The sequence below is a fragment of the Lemur catta genome, chromosome 3, assembly GCF_020740605.2.
Source record: "Lemur catta isolate mLemCat1 chromosome 3, mLemCat1.pri, whole genome shotgun sequence".
Classification (NCBI taxonomy): Eukaryota; Metazoa; Chordata; class Mammalia; order Primates; family Lemuridae; genus Lemur; species Lemur catta.
Genome location: NC_059130.1, coordinates 60,132,843 through 60,151,809, shown reverse-complemented (window position 1 = coordinate 60,151,809; position 18,967 = coordinate 60,132,843). Strand labels below are relative to the sequence as shown.

The window sequence follows — 18,967 nt, the reverse complement described above, 5'->3', positions numbered from 1 at the left end:
AAGTTGGAATCAAGATTCAAATTAACTTTCCATTTGCATTTTCATAGACCATGCAGGCTGGAGAGAAATAAAATGTTTGGTAAATACTGGGTACCCTTTGTACCAGATTAATCTTAGATACCCAGTGTCTGGCACATAGTATTATTAACTTAAATTGGAGGCCAGGTTTCTGGCATGTTTTAATATTCCCTTAAGCCTTTCAGGAGGGTAAAAAAAAATTTAAAGCAAAATGTATTACCAGGACTTGAAGCAAAGTTGCAAATTACTGAAGCTAATATTTAGTTCCTGGAAGTTTTGTTTTTTTTGGCTCCTGTGTACCTCATTACATAGTGCTTCAATTCAGGCATTGTCTCAAGTTCTGAAGTTTTTATTATATCTTCTAATGGAATTCTTAGTTGCAGTCTTTTCTCTACTACTATCCTTGTTAGGAGAGCCATTTATTAGGAAATAACTAACTTTTAGGGGTAACTGGTAATACTCCTATGCAAAGGAGTTTATGTGAAATATTTATTAAAACAAAGTTAACCCTGTAAATGACTCACAGATAGAAACTGTAGAACTTAACAGCCTCCTCTTGACCTTAAAAGAGTAAAGGTTTACAACTTACCTTTAATTCCCTAGCAGTCCTGCAAATGTATGGCGTTGTAACATCACATGAGAAGAGTTAGTGGAACAAACACAAAAAACATAACCCGTTCAGGTGTTCAAACAGATTAATACATAGTGTATTTTAAGCCGATAAGGAAGCAAAAAACTTTTATACTAAGTATTTTATTGTATGCAGCCACCAGTGTATATAAAACAATTACCCTTGTGAAATAGAAGTTCGTGAAAATTCAGAGAGGTAGATGTTAAGTACTGACAAAAGCAGAAGTCTGCATATTATGGCACATGTATTGTTATAAGGATAAGCTTTTGTACAGGCTTCAAATTTAGTTTTCTTGAATATTCACCAGTTCATAAGAAGTGGTTTGGGAAACCTGAAACGGAAAAAAAAAGGTGAATTAGGGTAAAGTATCAAAGAAAATAGTTTTTAAAACTTTTTTCATGAATAATTAACAATTATCGTTGTTTTTGTATTTCTCAGTTTTTAATAAATTGCTCATATATTTTGCCAATTTTTCTGAAAAATAGTACATCTTGTATTACTTTTAGGGCATTCATTCAAATGTCAGTTTATAAAGCCCTTTCAATTAAACTAAGCCTGTTTCCTTATCTATATTTAAAGAGCAGATAGATCACAGGATTTTTAAGAAAGAATGAGAAAACGATGGGAAATGCCTATGGTGCGATAACAATAAAATGTAACTTTGTCTTAATTTTCACAACCACTCTGAAGGTATGTATCATGCTTTATAAATGAAAAGACTTACAGATTAACTTGCTAAGATTACTCCCAAAATGCACCTGTATCATAGTAAGAAAGGTTAACATAAAACTCTTAAGTCAAGAAAAAGCTGAACATCTCTAGAAAAATAAGCAAAAGAGTATTTAGGAGAGCAGTTTGGCAATATCTAGTAAAATAGAAGACGCAACATTTCTATTTACCTAGATAAACCTATACACAGAGAAACATGTACAAGGATATTAACTATAGTAGTATTCTAAGGAAAAAGCTGGAAACAGTCTAACTATAACTCAATAGGGGAATGGATAAATAAACTAAGGTTTATACATATGATGGAATAATTATGAGTACTAAAAAATAAAAACACAAGCATACAATTTCAGGATAAGTTACCTATATGAAAAGGTAGAAAAAGTATGAACTGTTTTATTTCTTTTTAAAAAATTAACAATGTGAAACATTTAATTCAGGATAGTAGATACATGCTTCATCTTTGTACTTACTTTGAAAATGAGATATTTCATAACAAATATGTTTAGGAGGCCTAAACAGAATCATGAAAAAAACATGAAAAATGGTTAACCTTACTTAAAATAGTAGCAAAGTTTGTTGGGCAAGGACTCCGGGAGAAAGCACTCATGCTCCAGGTGGAAGACTAAAGTATTATATTGGCAGGGGTTATCAAGTATAGTATTGTTAAAATTTTAAATCTTCATTCCTTGCTGACTAACTTCTATAAATTTATCTTAAGAAAACAGAGGTAAAGTATACATACAGATACCAAGGACTCATTGTAGACTCAAATTTGTAAACTTTAAGAGTATAATTAAGTTATAGTACAACCATCGATATCATCTTATTTATACAAAGATGTTTAATGAAATACGAAAATTCAAGTGTTTTTAAAAGGCAGAATGACAAACTGCAAATACTGTGAGCCTTATTTTTTAAAAATAAAAATATTTTTGTGGCACCCACTGTAGCATTTTTATTAAATGTTTCATATAAAAGCTACCTTAATTTTACGTGTGTTTCCTCATTGTAAATAAACCTGTCTTCCTATACAGGTTTTTGGTGCATATATGTTCTAATGATTAACTACTTTTGCATCTTTTAATCCTGTATTATTATTCAACTTTGTATAAAAGGGAGAAAATTGAAGAGCTGGAATCTCAAAAAATAAAAACATTTTTCCAAAAAAAGGAAATTACAATCTGTTAACAGCAGTTATTTCTGGGTATGCTGATCATGGTAATTTCTATTTTTCTTGTACTGCCTGTTGCTAAATCACCTATGCTTTTTTTTTTTGAGACAGAGTCTTGCTCTGTTGCCCGGGCTAGAGTGCTGTGGGCATCAGCCTAGCTCACAGCAACCTTAAACTCCTGGGCTTAAGCAAAATCTAAGCAATCCTTCTGCCTCAGCCTCCTGAGTAGCTGGGACTACAGGCATGCACCACCATGCCTGGCTAATTTTTTTTCTATATATATTTTTAGTTGTCCAGATAATCTCTATTTTTAGTAGAGACGGGGTCTCGCTCTTGCTCAGGCTGGCCTATGCTAAATTTTTAAAATTACAAAAACCTTATAATTTTTAAAAGCTACATTTATGAATACGTAAAAACTCCAAGGTAGATTTTTACAATCATGCTGCTCAATGTCATCAGCATTAGTATAATATGGGAGATTGTAAGAAATGTAGGTTCCAGGGACTTACCTCCAACCTACTAAATTAGAATTTGCATTTTAACAAAGTGATTTATAGATACATTCAAGTTTGAGAAGAAATGCTTTAGTACTCAAATATTCTTTCCCTAGTCCAAATTGCTTCAAATCACAATATCCACAAAGCTGTTTTCTTAAACTGCTAGGATTAAGAGCCATTATTTTACTTCAAAATCTGGGTTCTTTATCCCAGCCATATCTGTAGACGCCTGTGAAATAAATGAAACTACTAATAGCTGCCCAGGATTCTTAACAGTATTTTACTCAAATGAAAATAAACTCCTGTGTAAAAAATTAAGAACTGAGGTTAAAAAAGAATCATTAGTAAACCAGAAAAATAGGAAACTTCCAAAAACTGCCATTTAGAATTAAATGAATATTGCCAGAAGCAAGGAAATAATAAACTGTTAAAATATGAAGATGTTAGACTTAAAAAGAATTACTTCTTCATGTGCACTTTTACACACATATGACACCTGTTACTCATGTGTACCCCCCTTGGTATTTAAAAAAACTTAAACACTCTTAACCAACGATTGTATTTACTGGAAACATGTACTTAGACACAGACTTCCTGGACACTCCCAAGTCTACAAAGCTTAATTAGGGAGGGCACAACCATTTAACAAGGTATTTTAGGAGGCAGCTTCCTGGACTTTGCCGAGTAAGAATGCTAGTGAGGGGTGTGTGCCATATACAGAATCCTTTTTTTTTAAAGCACTATTTAAGTTTGCTTCTCACAGGTCAATACTACTGGGTACATGTCCTAAGTAAAGTACTGAGAATTTATAAAAGGTAGCACCCTTGAGTTACATTTTAAATTATCCAAAGCTTGTTTATGGTCCTGTCTCTTTTGGACTAACATAACATTTTTGCACACATGATATGTAATCTGTAAGGTACAAATTAATATGCTGATGCATGCTTCATAAAAAGCCAGCAGGTCCTTAGTTTCTTAATTCTCTGAAATTCAATCCACTGTTAGCCACCAAGAACTCATATACCTCATTTCCTTCATGTTTATCTTTGTCCAACAAATGAGAATAAAAAGTAAAACCCGTTATTCCTCACTCCAAATGCCCACACCATGTCTGCTTATTCAACTAGCTCCTAATTTTCTCTTGCATTCCCAGTTCCCAATTCTTTGCTGTACTATCCTATACCTGGGTTCTATTAGAGCGATAACATCACAATCCACACCAACTGGCAGTACTTATTAAAAGTCATCCCCATAAACATTGCAGATTTTCTTCAACTGTCTAAAAATTTATTTGATCCAAACACAAAAACAAAACTAGCACTTAGGGATCCCCAAATATACATGCTATTAGGCTTGATGCTATAAAAAGTAACACATAGCTTGTTACAGCAGTGGAATTTTATAGGAACTCTTATACCCTCTGTACGGTTATTAAATCCTCTAACCTTTATGGTTAAATAGAAACAATTAGTTTTTATGACTACTAAATCAGCAAGTTTCATCAATCTTCACTTTTTTTAAAAAACAGAAAAAGACTGGAAACTTGGAGGGCCAAAGGAATCATCTTTTAAGGCATTGCAAAGATTGACTAGTTATTCCTACTATGAAGGGTTTTATGAAATTTATTTAAGGAAACTTACCTTTGAAAGATTCATTTTCCTACAAAAAGGAACAGACTTTCTGGGGTCTGAAGGGATTTGTACTCGAAGATACTCCAGTCAGCAGAGGATCATGCTGAGCATTCTGCAGACAGAATTGTTTCAAGTCTGCAGCTGCCTGGGAAACCTATACATAACAGAAAGGGGGAAAGTGCCAGGTGGTGAGGTTTTAATGATGGTTTTCACAAATCTTTGGAAATACTGTACTTGAAATAAACAGCACTTCTCGTTTCAAAAGAAAATATTATATACGAATTGAAGACTAACAGTCTTATGCTGAGCTCTTTTACTTAAAAACACTGCTTATAAAATAAGACTGGTTTATGTTTTCTTTTGCTTATTAGAAGCATCAAATGATTCAGTACGATTATGTTTATTTGCAAAGCACATCTTCCTTGTTTAATAATAGGTTGTTCAAGTGTAAACCTGAGGGTACTTAACATCTTGTTTTTATTAAAAGCAATACATGGTATTAGATGTTAAACAAAAAGAGCATTCACATTCCAGCAAACTGTTACTTTGTCTCAAAAGCAGTATTACTGGAAGAATGCTACTGTGAATGAACACAATGTGGGATAACTAGCATGTAATTTGGAAAAACACACAGTGTATATGAATGCATTGAGCATACTGTTCTTCAAACTTATAGACTCTTACACTCCTTTGCCTTTAAACTAAAACAGATTAAAAGAGGCATACCATTCATTCAGTTACACATCTATTATTTGTATATATTCTGGTAAGGTGATAAAGGATATAAATAACTGTAAAGCCACAGATGTTCCCGAAGTCCCATTTGGGTAGCACTGCACACATACATGAACATTGTGCAATCACATTTAGGGCAAACATAGTTTCTCTCAAAAGCAGGCTGCTCAGAAAAGTTGTTAAACTTGGAAGTTTGCCATCAGCCTTTCAGTCACATGACACTGCAGAAAGCTGTCACTGTGGACAGCTTCATAGTATCAAACAGTTGATGGTACACTAATATAAAAACAATGAATTGAATGGTTCAGATGTAGAACATGAATGGCTAAAAGATGCCCCAAATGCATCCAATATCCTGAGTCTTGAATTGAGGTTTTGGAAAATAAGAGAAATAATCATTTATTTTAGTCTCAGTCTTAACTATCCCCAAGAAGGGTGAGAGCAGATGTCTAGTCCAGCTGGATATGTGGCATTTGAAAGGAAATTAAAATGCTCTCTATCCCCAAAAGCCCTGCAGATTACAGCTGTACCCCAGACCTGGTAAAAATAATTCCTCATTCCAAGATGAATCTAAACTCTTCTCAAATCCATTTGTGTGTTTGGCTTGTACAATACCCCAGGTTAATGAGTTCCATAGGTTAACTAGCTCCTATGACAAAGAAGTACTTTTTAAATCATGGTACCAAGTCAAGTACTTTTACAAATGACTATGCCCTCCTTGTCCCCTCCCCACAAAAAACAAGTGTAGCTAAAGTAGGGGAATGGGTAGTATCATTCTTCATAATGTTAAAGTATTTGTTTTCCGTCACATTAACCAGCAGGAAACACACAGTGAAGTACCTGTTAATTTTCTGTCTAAAGTGTAGGTAGGGTCCAACCTAACTCCCTTTCACGAATTTCTCAAGCACCATTTTGTGCCCAATATACTTCTAGGCACTGAGAATACATAAGAACAATCCTGCTGTTATGGAGCTGACAGTTCAGGGAAAAAGACAGACAAGGTGCTCTGTAGTAAAAAGAGTGATTTGTTAGACAGTGATTGGTTGGCCACAATAAGGATAGGTGTCTGAGGTGACATTTAAGCTGAGATTTCAATGACAAGAGATCCAGCCAAGTAACCATCAGTGAGAAACAGCATTCCAAGCAGTGGGGAAAGCTGAGACAAATACTCTAAAACTGGAACAAGCTGCTAGTCCCCAAGATACTGTAATAATCACCCAAGAGGTTGAAACCCTGCAATGCTGGCATAATTAGTGCCCCTTTTCATTCTCAAGTGTCCTGCCCTACCTATGGGGGAGTCTGTCAAGCATTTGTGGTAATTCTTATCAATTCTATTCAAACATAAAGGTTAAAATATAGTTAAGTTCATGCTAGTTTGAAAATATCATCAATAAGCACCTAGTACAGAGTCATAGATAAAATAATATGCCCAAAGTGAAATAGAACCTAATCACATTTAACAACGTATCTAAAGAAAAGCTCATTTAAAATTCCAAAGAGAGATGCCCTCCCCTCCTTGCTACATCAGGCAGACATGGAGAACTCCAATACCATACCATCTGTGGTGGCTTTAATGATCCCAACCAGAAACTTACTGAAGAATTAGGTATACAAGTAGGATCAGGTTTGGGGCGGGCAGTGGCTAGGATTTTTCAAAGTAAAGCTCCTGGAGTACTTTAGTCTGAGGACTTCATTTTCTTTGAAGAGTAGGGCTAAGTACCACCATCTACTTAAAATTACTGCTTTCACTAACCTTTTTTTCTCTTTTTTGCTTTCTCTCCCCATTTTTTTCTTTCCTGGCCCATTCAATCTATGATAAGGGCACACCTGAATAACAGCTGAATAACAGCTGTTTAAGAAATATATGATTTCAAATTTCAGAGCTAAATCTAGCCAAGACTGACCATAACAGACCACTGGTATGAGGTGAGAACTGGGAGATCTCAGAAATAGGTTCCAAACAGCAGTACCAACTACAGCACTTAAAGGATGGGAAATGAGGGAATTCCCAAACCAAAACCAACAGGAATTTCCCTTCCCTCCTGAGGTGACAACTTAGCAAGCTAGATCCCTAACATTTCCAGTTAAAGCTAAATGAGAGGCCCTCTCTCATTCCACAAAACATTTCAGCAAGAAATTAAGACCAGCCTAACAGTATAAAATTAAATCATCTTGGAAACTGACTTATATGACTTATAGGTTTCCTTATTAATTACAAAAAGTGTGACACATGTAACCTAACCTATTGCACCAGAAAGCCGCCAATCTATTCAGGATTTTAAAAATCAGGAAATACTTAGAATAGCACCAGAATGTCAGGTTGTCATATCAAAACAGACAAAAGGCTTTCTCCCCAAAATAAATCCTCCAAGACAAGACCAGTGCTAACCAAACGCCAAAACAAATAAGACTAATTAATACTGGTTCACCCTAATCACTTTCTCGGGCATGCAGACCAGTAGATACCCACAAGGTCAGATATAAGCAAACCGTGCAGAAGAGGTGTGAAATGTACCCTTTGTTCCAGATTGTACGAGGCACCCATGGTAACTAACATCAGACTCCAAGTACGTTTCGGAAACATGCTTCTTTAATCCATAGTTTAAGTTATGCAAGAATTCGTTTTCTAGTGTGTGTTCAGTGGACGAGAGAAGCTGGAGCTGAGAATCTACTACTAAAAGTACTAGGTTTGGGAAAGATCTGAAATGAAAAGAAGACATAGTGTGCTCTGAATCAAAAGTCGGAAAACACCCAGTCCAGTGACGAGAAAAGGTGGAGGCCGGCAGAGAGGGGAGGGAAGGGCGCGGACGGCGCGCGGAGGAGCAGCTGGGCTAGGCTAGCGGAGCAGTCACGGCCGAGGGAGGGACAGGGCGGGGGACCGAAATGCGGGCCGCAGTTCAGCCCGGGGGCCAGCCCGCCTCGGAAAGTCCTGGGGCGGAAGGACTGACTGACTAGCCACCCAAACCACAGCGCCGACCCGCGAGGCGTCCTCTCTGGAGCTGGCAGCTCCCGGACTGTCGCGGCCGAGCGCGCGTCCTGCCCCGGGGAAGCCAGAGCCGCCGCGCGTCCCGCCCGCCCCAGCCAGCTCGGCCGCGGGATCCCACCCGCCGCGACCGCCTTCCCCTCCCCCTAGGCCGCCCGCCCCCGCTCACTTTAACGCGGTTGAGCCCGGCCTCCATCCGGAGCTGTTGAACCACTTTCTTCATAGCGGCGACGCTGGAGGAACCAGACATGGCGCACGCGAGAGCCAGGCCAATTCGTGGGTCGGTGGGTAGCAGCTCGGCGGGGCCAGACGGCTGGGCGGCGCGCGGCGGGGGCGGGGCTCCGAACTTTGTCTCTAAGTTTCCGGTTCTGTGCCCAGCGGCGCCACCCTCGGTACGCATGCGCGCCCCTCCCCGCCCAATACTCCGGCGGCCGGCGGGGGCGCGAGCCGGGGGGAGGGGAGGAGAGAGGAGGGGAAGGGGCGGAGCGGCCGGTGGGCGCGGCTGCAGCGGGAGGCGAGAGCGAGCGCACGCCAAGCTGCTCCTTCGCTCTCGGGAGAGGCCGGCTGGGGAGAGGTAAGGAAAAAGTTTGTCGTTAGCCGCCAAGCCCCGAGAGGGGCTCTGAAGAGGACCAGTGAGGGAAGCCAGAGGCATGAGGGAGGCGTGGTGGCGAGGAGGGCCCAGTTTTCCTCGCGGAGTCTGCGGCGGGGGTTGAGGAAGGGGAAGGGGCGAGCCCAGCTGAGGTGTAGGAGCCAGCTGCACCCGGCGTGAGTCGCCCGCTCCCCGCCCCGCACAGTGGCGTGTGCGCGCGACCCGCGTTTGGCCAGCCGCGCCCTCAGTCCGCTCCCCGCGGCCAGACCGCCGCGGCGGAAAGGGGGAACGGGGGCTGTAACCGGCCGGGGGCAGCCGCTCGGGCCGGAGCTGGGGCGCTGGTTCCCTGAAGGAAAGAGGATCTTCTCAAGGTTTGACTTGCGTCGCCTCCCACTTCCTGAATCGGTTTTCTGGAAGAGGTGGTGAAAAAGCCAAGGAGCTGGCTGAAGATTTACACCTGTCTCCCCTGAAGCTAAGGAGCTGGCTGAAGGTTTACACCTGTCTCCTCTGTTATCCATTTTATTTGGAGAATTAACGCTTATTGTACTTTTTAAAATAAAACTTTGTGTTTCAGAAAAGTTTGCTGTTTTGTTTCAGTTGTAATTTATTACCTCCTCCTTGAAATTGATCCCCAAAGAAGTTTTCAGTAGAGACGGTAGAATCTAACCCAAGAAAATAGGCTCAGCCACTTCGTCTCACACTCATGTCACAGCACTTAAGACAAATGTTTCCTGTTTCTGTTGGGGTAGTGCATCTCAGAATACACTGATATTTTCTATAAACATAAATAACTTCATCATTAGTATACTTCAAATGTTTTGTATCATGAGAAAATCATGTATAATTTGCTCTGGGCCAACAAAACCTAACTTATTTACTCAACAGTTTATATCAGTTTGCAAAAATGTACAGTGTAAGTTTAGCATTTTACTTAATTTATACAATGGGTATAACAACTGGAGTTGGAAACCAGGTTTGAATTCTGGCTCCACCACTTACTGTGGTATCCTTGGGCAAGCCACCTGATCTTCACTGAGCTTTTGTTTCCTCATTTCAAAATGAAATAATAAAGCTTACTTCCTAGAATTGTTTTTTGACAGTGAAATAAAAATTATAGACGTAAAAAATATGAAAGAAATCTCACTAAATATCGTTTCTCCTTTTTCCCCAGCAGTATTTTAAACTACTTCACCTTTGGTGCCTTGTGGACTATATAGTGCTAAAATCTCATTCATACTCTACAGATTTATAAGATTAAACATAAGTATCTTACAGAATGTTCTATTTTACAGTAGTAGAATATACCTCTAAACCCTAAGGTAAGAATCAGGGAATGTTAGTGCTGGAAGGGATTTCAGAGAATATGTGGTCCAATCCTTTTTTCATTTATGTATTTTAATGAAATGACCACGAACAATTCTTTCTTCTGTGAGGAAGAGTGTTGAAAAATAAGCAAAGCCCATATTGTGTTTTAGGCTTAAACAGTCTCAGAAAACGTTTATTTTTTTGTTAACCGCTGTGTTGGAAAACCACCAGATACTGTTTTTTGTAGTGTATGTTTAATTAAAGATTCAATTTAGGATAGGAAAGAAGAAAAAAAAACATTGAGTTCACTTTAAGTTCAGTTGCATCTGAAGTGATTAATGGTAAATATAATTTATGAACTGTCAGTATCTCCTGAACAAACCTTTGTTTAGGAGATGCTCTTTGACCTCCCACAATGATTTAAAACATTTCAAAGACCTAACCAATCATATCTGTATGATATGTATGTACGTATGATAGATGTTCACATTTCAGATGGTTAAAGACAGGCCCTGTTGTAAAAACAGTTGGGCGCCAAGGGAATCCTTATAAAAATGAATGGCAAGAAAACACAACCAAGAAATTGGTCATTTTATGTTTTGTCAGCAAAGCATTGTCAATTTAAATTTACCTGGAATTTTCACCTTATTCAATTGATTAGTACCATGAGTTCTTTACTTCGCTAAGTTATTCATTTCACTAAAGACTTCTAAATTCAGTATTTGAATTAGTAAAATACTTCAAGATTCATGTGCCTTACTTTGTAGTTTAAAAGCTGAATCTCTTTAAAGGGATATTTCACAATTCTGACCCCTTTCTCAAAGGATAAGCTTATATTCTGTTTCTATAGTGGTTAAAGATACTGAAGTTTGGAGAGAACGAGTGACTTGACTATGGTTATACAGCTAGTTTTTGTGATAGAGAAAATGTCCTGAGACATTCAGGTAACCTGAATTTATCCTACTCCAATAGACTTCATGCTCTGATGATTTAAGAATCAGGAATTATGTCAAGAAAACTTCCATCATCTGGCATGAGGTTGACTATTAATATATTCTGATTTCTTTTTCTAGAGTAAAAGTTTCCCTGTCACTTTTTACATTCCTTGAGCAATCAAGTAGTCAAATAATTTTAGAGCTGCAAAGTATCTTAAAGAGTTCAAGTCACTTTAGAGATAATCAACCTGTATAGTAATGCAGTTTACCTTAGGGCAACAGTAAGAGACTTAGACCAATGAACAGTCTTACAAGTTATACAGGACTAGGAACCTGCTTTTCTGGTTTCCAGTCCATCTGGTTACTTTGTGTGAGATTCTGTATTGCTTTATTTAAACATAGCCCATGTCAGGTTTCTAATTTTAGTATATTTATTTTGCATTTTCTAAAGTTGAGCATCTTCTTATATGCCACATTATCAAATTGAACAGGAAATAAAAATTATCAGGATCCTTATTTCTAGATGCTGAACAAAGTAAGTTGTAAGTTGATTTTCAGCTCTGCTGCTAACTCCAAAATCATTTTGGAAAAGTACAGAGAAAGCATGATAGCTAATTCTTTTGAAAGCAGAGACTAGATCAGAGATGGAAAATAGGTGTTATATCTACCAACAGGTATGCCTAACTCAAATCCGTGGTTGACTATGATAATTCATATCTGTATGCTTTCCTCCTGAGGCCAGATGTGGCCTTGGGATCCTTTTCAGTAACACTTTTAGACACCCAGTGCCAGCTGATGGGAATTAGAGTGCAAGATAAAGTTGATTTTCCACTCCTGGCAGGAGGATTGTAAAGCAAAATTATGCAATAAACAAGAGATTAGACTGGAACTCTGTAGCCACTTATCTTTGATCATTGAGCTATCAGTTTCCGTTTGTTTGAATTTGTTGGCATTATTTTCTTCATTAGCTAATTAGAAACAGTAAAGAATTTGAAAATCCCAAATGTTATATGTTAGGATTTAGTATATGAAATGTGATTTTGTCAGGATCAACTAAAAATTCTAAGCATGCCTAAAGTTTTAATTAGCCTCTTCTGGTTTTGATAACAAAGACTTGCTCAAGTTACCTCAGGCTAAGAGGAGATTTCCTTTGTGTATCATGTCAAGTTTCAAAAAGTTTCAGATTTTGGAACATTTCATATTTAGGATTTTTGGATTAGAGATACTCAACCTGTGTAGTAGGGCAGTTTACCTTAGGACAACAATAAAGGTCTTGATTGACCTGTCTTGAGTTTGCTTAATTAAAAATTTGTTCTGGGGCCAGGCGTGGTGGCTCACACCTATAATCCTAGGACTTTGGAAGGCCAAGTCGGGAAGATCACTTGAAGCCAGGAGTTCGAAACCAGCCTGAGTGACATAGCAAAATCTCATCTATACAAAAAAATAGAAAATATTAGCCAGGCATGGTGGCGGGCCTATAGTCCCAGCTAATTGGAAGGCTGAGGCAAGAGGATCACTTGGAGTTTGGATCAGCCCAGGATTTGAGGTTACAGTGAGCTATGATGACGTGATGACACTACTGCAGTCTAGCCTGGGCAACAAAGCCAGACCTTGTCTCAAAAAAAATTATTCCAAATTAAAATATCAAATTTTAATGTTTCTACAGAAATTAAAAAGTATAGCCTCCTCATTTGCATACCAGTTAATTAATGAATGCCCATGTGCTATAATTATTACCACTAATTCTTATCTAATAAGGAAGTGACTATATATGTATCTGGGTCATACACTTCATTTAGGTTCATAATAGAGACTAATATTAGTACATTGTCAGAAAAAGCCTTTGGTTAGATATAGAAATGGAACTATCTAAATGTTTTCTGAAAGTACTAATGTATTTAAAATAGTGTTTGACTTCATCAAAATGACAATCACTTTTAAATTTTATTTGTAGTAAAATTCCTAGCTTGCTGGACTATAACAAAATTATTGTAAGAAGTTTATGTAGGATGTAATCTGTGAAACTAATTTGATTTAAAAGATATCCTAGGAAATAATCTTTTAATTTTGATACCATTAAAATAATTAGTATTTAATAATTAGGATTTGATAGAGCTATAATCTGTACCAGATCAGAGGTTTTTTAAGTTTTGTTGGATTTAAATTATTTTTTTAACATAAGCCAAAGTGGAGCAATGTTTTGAAATCTAGAAAAAGCTTCTGCTCCAGTGTTGGTTTGATTAGTATATTCTTAAGAGTTGTCCTACTTTGATAATTCCTTTTTAAAGTAATAATTCAGGTACCTTATTTTTCAATTTTTATTATATAATTTATATATCTTTAATTCTATCATTCATTCTTGTAAACTGCCATAAATCTTCTGAGGAAAACCCCAGGAAATAATACACAAATGAAGCCTGATATATTTAAAGGCTGGTATTTTCATGTGAAATGATTGTTCACATTTATTATTATTGAGGTGTCCAGGCCCAGGAAGAAATGCACATGGTAAAATGGTTTCATCATTCTACAGTTATTTGTATAAACTCAGTCTTTCTATTTCCAAAAGTGTGTTTCTACTTTATGTAAAATGCTATATATTTAACCTTAATTTTTCACCAAGAAAAAAGGAATTGTTTAGAATAGAAAAATATATCCCGGTCAGAAGTCCATTGTAATGTAATTTGTCGGTTTACTTAGTTGTGTAGGAAGTATGCTCATTTCACTGCAATTACCAGCCCTCCAGCCCTATTTACTAGTAGCATGTCTTTCTGAGTTAGAATAATAAAAAGATTGTATACATTCCTAAATTTTCATTTTGACTCTATTTTAAAGTTTTTGTGTTTTCTTTTCATTTCTTGAACAAATCAGAGACCAGAAATGAGTGGAATGCTATATTAAATAAGCCAAAAATCTATTATAACCTTTATTTAATACTACTTAAATGAAGAAAGATTTTAAAAACCCTAAAATTCCAACTGATAATTATCCTCTTCAGATATTAGCGAAGATGTCGCTGAATCCAAGTCGACCTTCCTCTTCAGAGGTAAGAAAATCTTTTATACTAAAATATAAGAAAAACTTGCTTATCAGTGTTTTTGAGAAGTTTTTAAAAAGGAAAAATATGAATTATATAAAGTATTAGATATTGACTGTACCATGATCCCAACTTCACGTATCCCATTGTCTGATTACACTTCTTATGTCTGTAGCCCACTTCCTCTGCTACTCCATTGTATTGGGTCCTCCAATGCATTGATCTAACACCTTTTTTATTTTTTGCTATTCCTCAACTGATGGCCCCCTCAATATCTAGCTTAAGTTCCACAGGGCTGTATTTATTGGTGCTTTGCATGTACTTTTGACTCCTTGCCCCTCTCTCATTTCATTATGCTCCTTGGCAAAACAACACACATGGTTAATCCTTTTCTGCACCTATTCTATACCTACCCCTGAATAGCTAAACATGGCTGGAGAAAAAGACCAGCATAAGGACTATTTTCACTTTAAATTCATGACTATGAATCTTTTGCTGGTAGTAAACCTTACTATCTGCCATCTCATTCACTCTTCCACTCTTCTAGACAAGTATTTCATACCATCTCAGACCTCTAATACCTTCTCCCCATTTTCTGTTAAACTAACTCCAATCAAGCTTTCACCTCCACTATTCCACCAAACTGTTAAATTCTCTATGTCTTGTAAACAGTTAACTTGTTTACTGTTAAATTCTTGTTAAATTCACCTCTTTATTACTAAGTGTATTGTTTAATTCTTATCCTAAGCATACTTGATCTATGTGTGCACAACAGTCGACACCATTAATCACTCTCTCTTCTTTGACATAATTCCTTTATTGGCTTCTAGTATACACATTATCTCGGTTTCCCATCCATCTCCCTGGTTATTAATTCTCAATCTTCTTTGCTGGGTCATCTTGGCCTTTTAATATTGGAGTATCTCAAGGTTCAGCTTTTTGTTATCTGTCTACACTCATTCCTTGGTGATGTCTTCCAGTCTAATAGATTTAAATATAATACGAACTTTATGCCAAGGATTTCCAAATTTATATCATCATCTCAGTCCTCTTTCCTAAGCTCCAGATTCATATATATATATATATATATATATATATATATATATATATATATATTCAACTGACTAATTGACATATCCACTTGGATGGCCAATAGACATCTTAAACTTAACATATCTGAAACTGGATCTTTTCCCCCTCCCCAAAACCTGAACTACCCATAGCTTCCCCCATCTCAGGTGATATCAAATCTATCCTTTGAGTATCTGAGGCCAAATGCCTTGGAATCATACTTAATTCTTCTTGCATACTCGACTCTTTTCTCTCAAACTCCACTTCCAATGGATTGCCTCTAACTTCAAAATATATACAAAGTCTGACTACTTCTCATCACCTCTACTGCTAGTACATTGGTCTGAGCTACCATCATCTCACACTGATTATTTCAATAGCTTCATAACAGCTTCTCTTTCCTTGCCTCTTACCGTCTGTCTTGGCTATTACTCCTTTAACCCAAGTAATAAAATTTAGAAAGATTTAAAAGTAAAGTATTATGCATGTCCTGATATAATGCAATATGAAATACGGAGCACCATTTATAAAATATTCTTGCTCCCCATGGTTAACCTGTGTCATTTGAAGGCTGTACAGTTAACTGTTTACAAGAGGTAGGTTGGAGAAACAAGTTAAATGATACCTTAGAGATAATGAGGTAAATTCAGAATGTAGGACATTGCATAAGATAACTAGCCCAATCTCTTTAAAACATCAGTGCTGTGAAGATTTAAAAACAAACAAACAAACAAAAACCCACAGGTTTGGGAAACTCTTCAAGATTAAGATTTTTTTTTAATTTCGGAATATTATGGGGATACAAATGTTTTGGTTACATGGATTGCTTTTGCACTCCTTGAGTTAAAATTATAAGTGTGCCCATCACCCAGATAGTGTACGTTGTACCTGTTAGGTATGATTTCACTCATGCCCTCCTCCCCGCTCCCACCTGCATGATTTCTGTTGAGTTTTACTTCTGTGTGCATGAGTGCTGATTGGTTAGTTCCAATTTAATAATGAGTACATGTGGTGTTTGTTTTCCATTATTGCGATACTTCACTTAGGAGAATAGTCTCCAGTTCCCTCCAGATTAAGGTTTCTAAAAGACATAACAACCAAATGCAGTGTGTGATATTTGATTGAATTCTAGATTGAAAAAACATTGTGAGGACAATTGGGCAATTGGGAAAATTTAAATATGGACTGGAAAATTTAAAGAATAAGGAATTTTAATTTTCTTAAATGTGAAAATGATATTATGATTATGTTAGAGAAGTCCTTATTTTTAGAAGATGGATGCCAAAGTATTTAGGAATATATTGTCATGATGTCTGATTACTTTAAATATTACATTGAAAGACAGGGAGAGAGAGAAAGAAGAGTATTCTTTTAATTTGTATGTATATAGTTTTAAAATTTTTCATATTAAACAAATAAAAATATAAAACAGAAGTCAGATTTTGTCATGCTTCTGTTAAAACCCTGCATTGGCTTCCATTTTCTAAGGTGAAAATGGCCCGGAAGGCCCTATTTAATTTGTTCCCCTTCTACCTCCTTATTTTTCTGACCTTATCTCCTAATTCCTCTCTCTCCTGGACTCTCTCCTTCAATCCTACCGGCATGATTTCCTCTTAAGTCCTTTGCTTTAGCTCTTCCTGGATATCTTTCCCTCTAGATCTTCACTTGGCTAATTCCTTCTTTTCCTTAAGTCTTTATTCAGATCTCACCTCTTCCATGAGACCTACCCTGACTGTTCTATTTAAAACTGAAATTTTCTCCATCCCATTGTCTTCCCAGTCTTTCTTACCCTGTTCTGCTTATTCTTTTTTCTAGTAATTACCGCTTTCTAATATACTATATAAAATATTAGTGTTTTATATTCATTGTTTATTGTCTGTATCCCTTATAGAACCAGGACTAGTCTGAAGCAAATGAGGTACTTGCTATGGATGTAAAATTTAAGGGAACACCAAAAAAATTTTTAAATTAAAATTAATGCAAAAAAAATCCATGATGAATATATCAACATCTTAAATACAGAAAGGATCCAATAGTGTCATTTCTAGCCATTTTTTGAAGCCTAAGGCAAAAGGAAAAAAAAATATATATATATATACACACACACATATACAAACACATATTTTAATGTATTTTTAAAATGGCTAATGGTTTTAATGAAAATATTAATGATTTGCTTCCATTTGAGTCAGGAAAGTAAGATTTTAATAAATTAGTGTTTTGATGTAAATAGAACATTTAACCTTAAAATAATGTTGTAAGTTTTAACATATATATACTTTAAAATTTTTCAGTATTCTTTCAACTACGTTGTTCTGGAAAAATTAACCATTAAAAATGTATTTCTTTTTAGAAACTTGTATATATTTTGTTGAAGAAATATTTTCCACCTATACAATATTAATGTAGTTGTAAATAAGGTCATATTTACTTCATACTTCCTAAGGTTTTACAAATATTTAATAGTATGCTAGAGAATAATTTTTTAAGTACTCTGGTGTTCAAAATGCAGCATATAGCAAACTTCACTATCAGAGCTATACAAACATTTTAAATTGTTGGTTAATATTTTATCATCAAAAGTATAGCAGTGATTTCTTGATTTATAAAAACAACTTAAAACCTTCAGTTTAAGAACTGAGGGTTCTTTAAAAAGAAACTTTTATATCCTATAGCAATTAATAATATTAATAGTAGATCATATTCAAACTTTTAAAGGTTTGTCAGATATTTAATATTGCAGTTAGGTTATAATCATTTAAATGCTTTGGATTTTAATATGCAGTAAATATCAAAACTTCATTAGACTGAGAGATAGGACTATATTTGCTATAGTTCTGCTTCTGTTGTAGTAATCTAAATATTCTTCTAAAGAAGGATTCTAATCAAGGATATAACAAAACATTAATAGAAAAGTAAATAGTTATATATAAGCACAGACAAGCTTATAGACATGCCCTGTGTAAGAAAACCTTTCCTTTCCCTATCACTAGTTAGGAATAGGTTTATCCTAGAATTCTGGGGAACAGACATGTTCTCCAAACCACAGTATTAATCCTTTTGCAGGTACTGAGAGCTAGCAATAATCAGAACTGTAGTAGACAATATACAAAGGATAAAGATTCTACAAGGTCACCCCAATGGAGTTGAGTAGGTGGGGAATAGGATGGGGGAAAGGTTGGTGATTAAAAAAAACTGGTCTTGGCACTCTTGTATTTACTGGGGACCACAGAAGGGACACCATATGCCAAAGTTGTTGGGATAATCGAGGAGCCACATCTATAACACATCTATATTGTTTCCAAGGTTAAATGTGCTCCAAGTGCCAAGTAGCCAGTTTAAGAATGAATTTTTGGTTCTTCATTTTGTTTTTTGTTTGTTCAGAGGTGTATATATGTATTCTGTCTATTTCACCTATTTATTAAACTTAAAATTCTATAGGATATCAATTGATTTTTTTCACTTTAAAAATATTTTAACTGCTGTTCTTCTCAATTTATTCAGTTGGTGGAACTTCATGTTTTTTATGTCCCTGAAGGATCATGGAACTATAAATTAAATACCATTTCTATAGAAGTTGTTAACAAATTCATTTCAGCTGGATTTATAAGGCAAGTATTTTGTTATCATGT

At 36.2% G+C, this 18,967-nt stretch overlaps 2 protein-coding genes across 2 annotated transcripts in view; one reads left to right on the top strand and one right to left on the bottom strand.

The window, feature by feature from the left end:
- Nucleotides 1–751: 751 nt before the first annotated feature.
- On the bottom strand, nt 752–8,842 carry GNG5 (G protein subunit gamma 5). The gene is made up of 3 exons (XM_045547646.1): nt 8,568–8,842; nt 4,690–4,834; nt 752–980 (listed from the first exon to the last, which is right to left on the bottom strand). Exons 1-2 carry the CDS (start codon nt 8,796–8,798, stop codon nt 4,709–4,711), a joined length of 357 nt encoding a protein of 118 aa, XP_045403602.1. The 5' UTR covers nt 8,799–8,842; the 3' UTR covers nt 752–980; nt 4,690–4,708.
- A 5,380-nt stretch (nt 8,843–14,222) lies between these two features.
- The window catches only part of SPATA1 (spermatogenesis associated 1), a 53,941-nt gene continuing 49,196 nt past the window's right edge, over nt 14,223–18,967 (top strand). The window contains exons 1-2 of the mRNA XM_045547647.1: nt 14,223–14,273; nt 18,840–18,946. Of these exons, the coding sequence (XP_045403603.1) occupies nt 14,238–14,273; nt 18,840–18,946 (143 nt within the window). The 5' untranslated portion in view covers nt 14,223–14,237. The remainder of the gene's footprint in view (nt 14,274–18,839; nt 18,947–18,967) is intronic.

Excerpts from the sequence above, each read along its gene's own strand:
- GNG5 (XM_045547646.1), bottom strand. The coding sequence starts at position 8,798 with ATGCGTACCGAGGGTGGCGCCGCTGGGCACAGAACCGGAAACTTAGAG. Across the intron at positions 4,835-8,567 it reads CCGGGCTCAACCGCGTTAAA|GTTTCCCAGGCAGCTGCAGA; the intron begins GTGAGCGGGGGC and ends TGTTATGTATAG.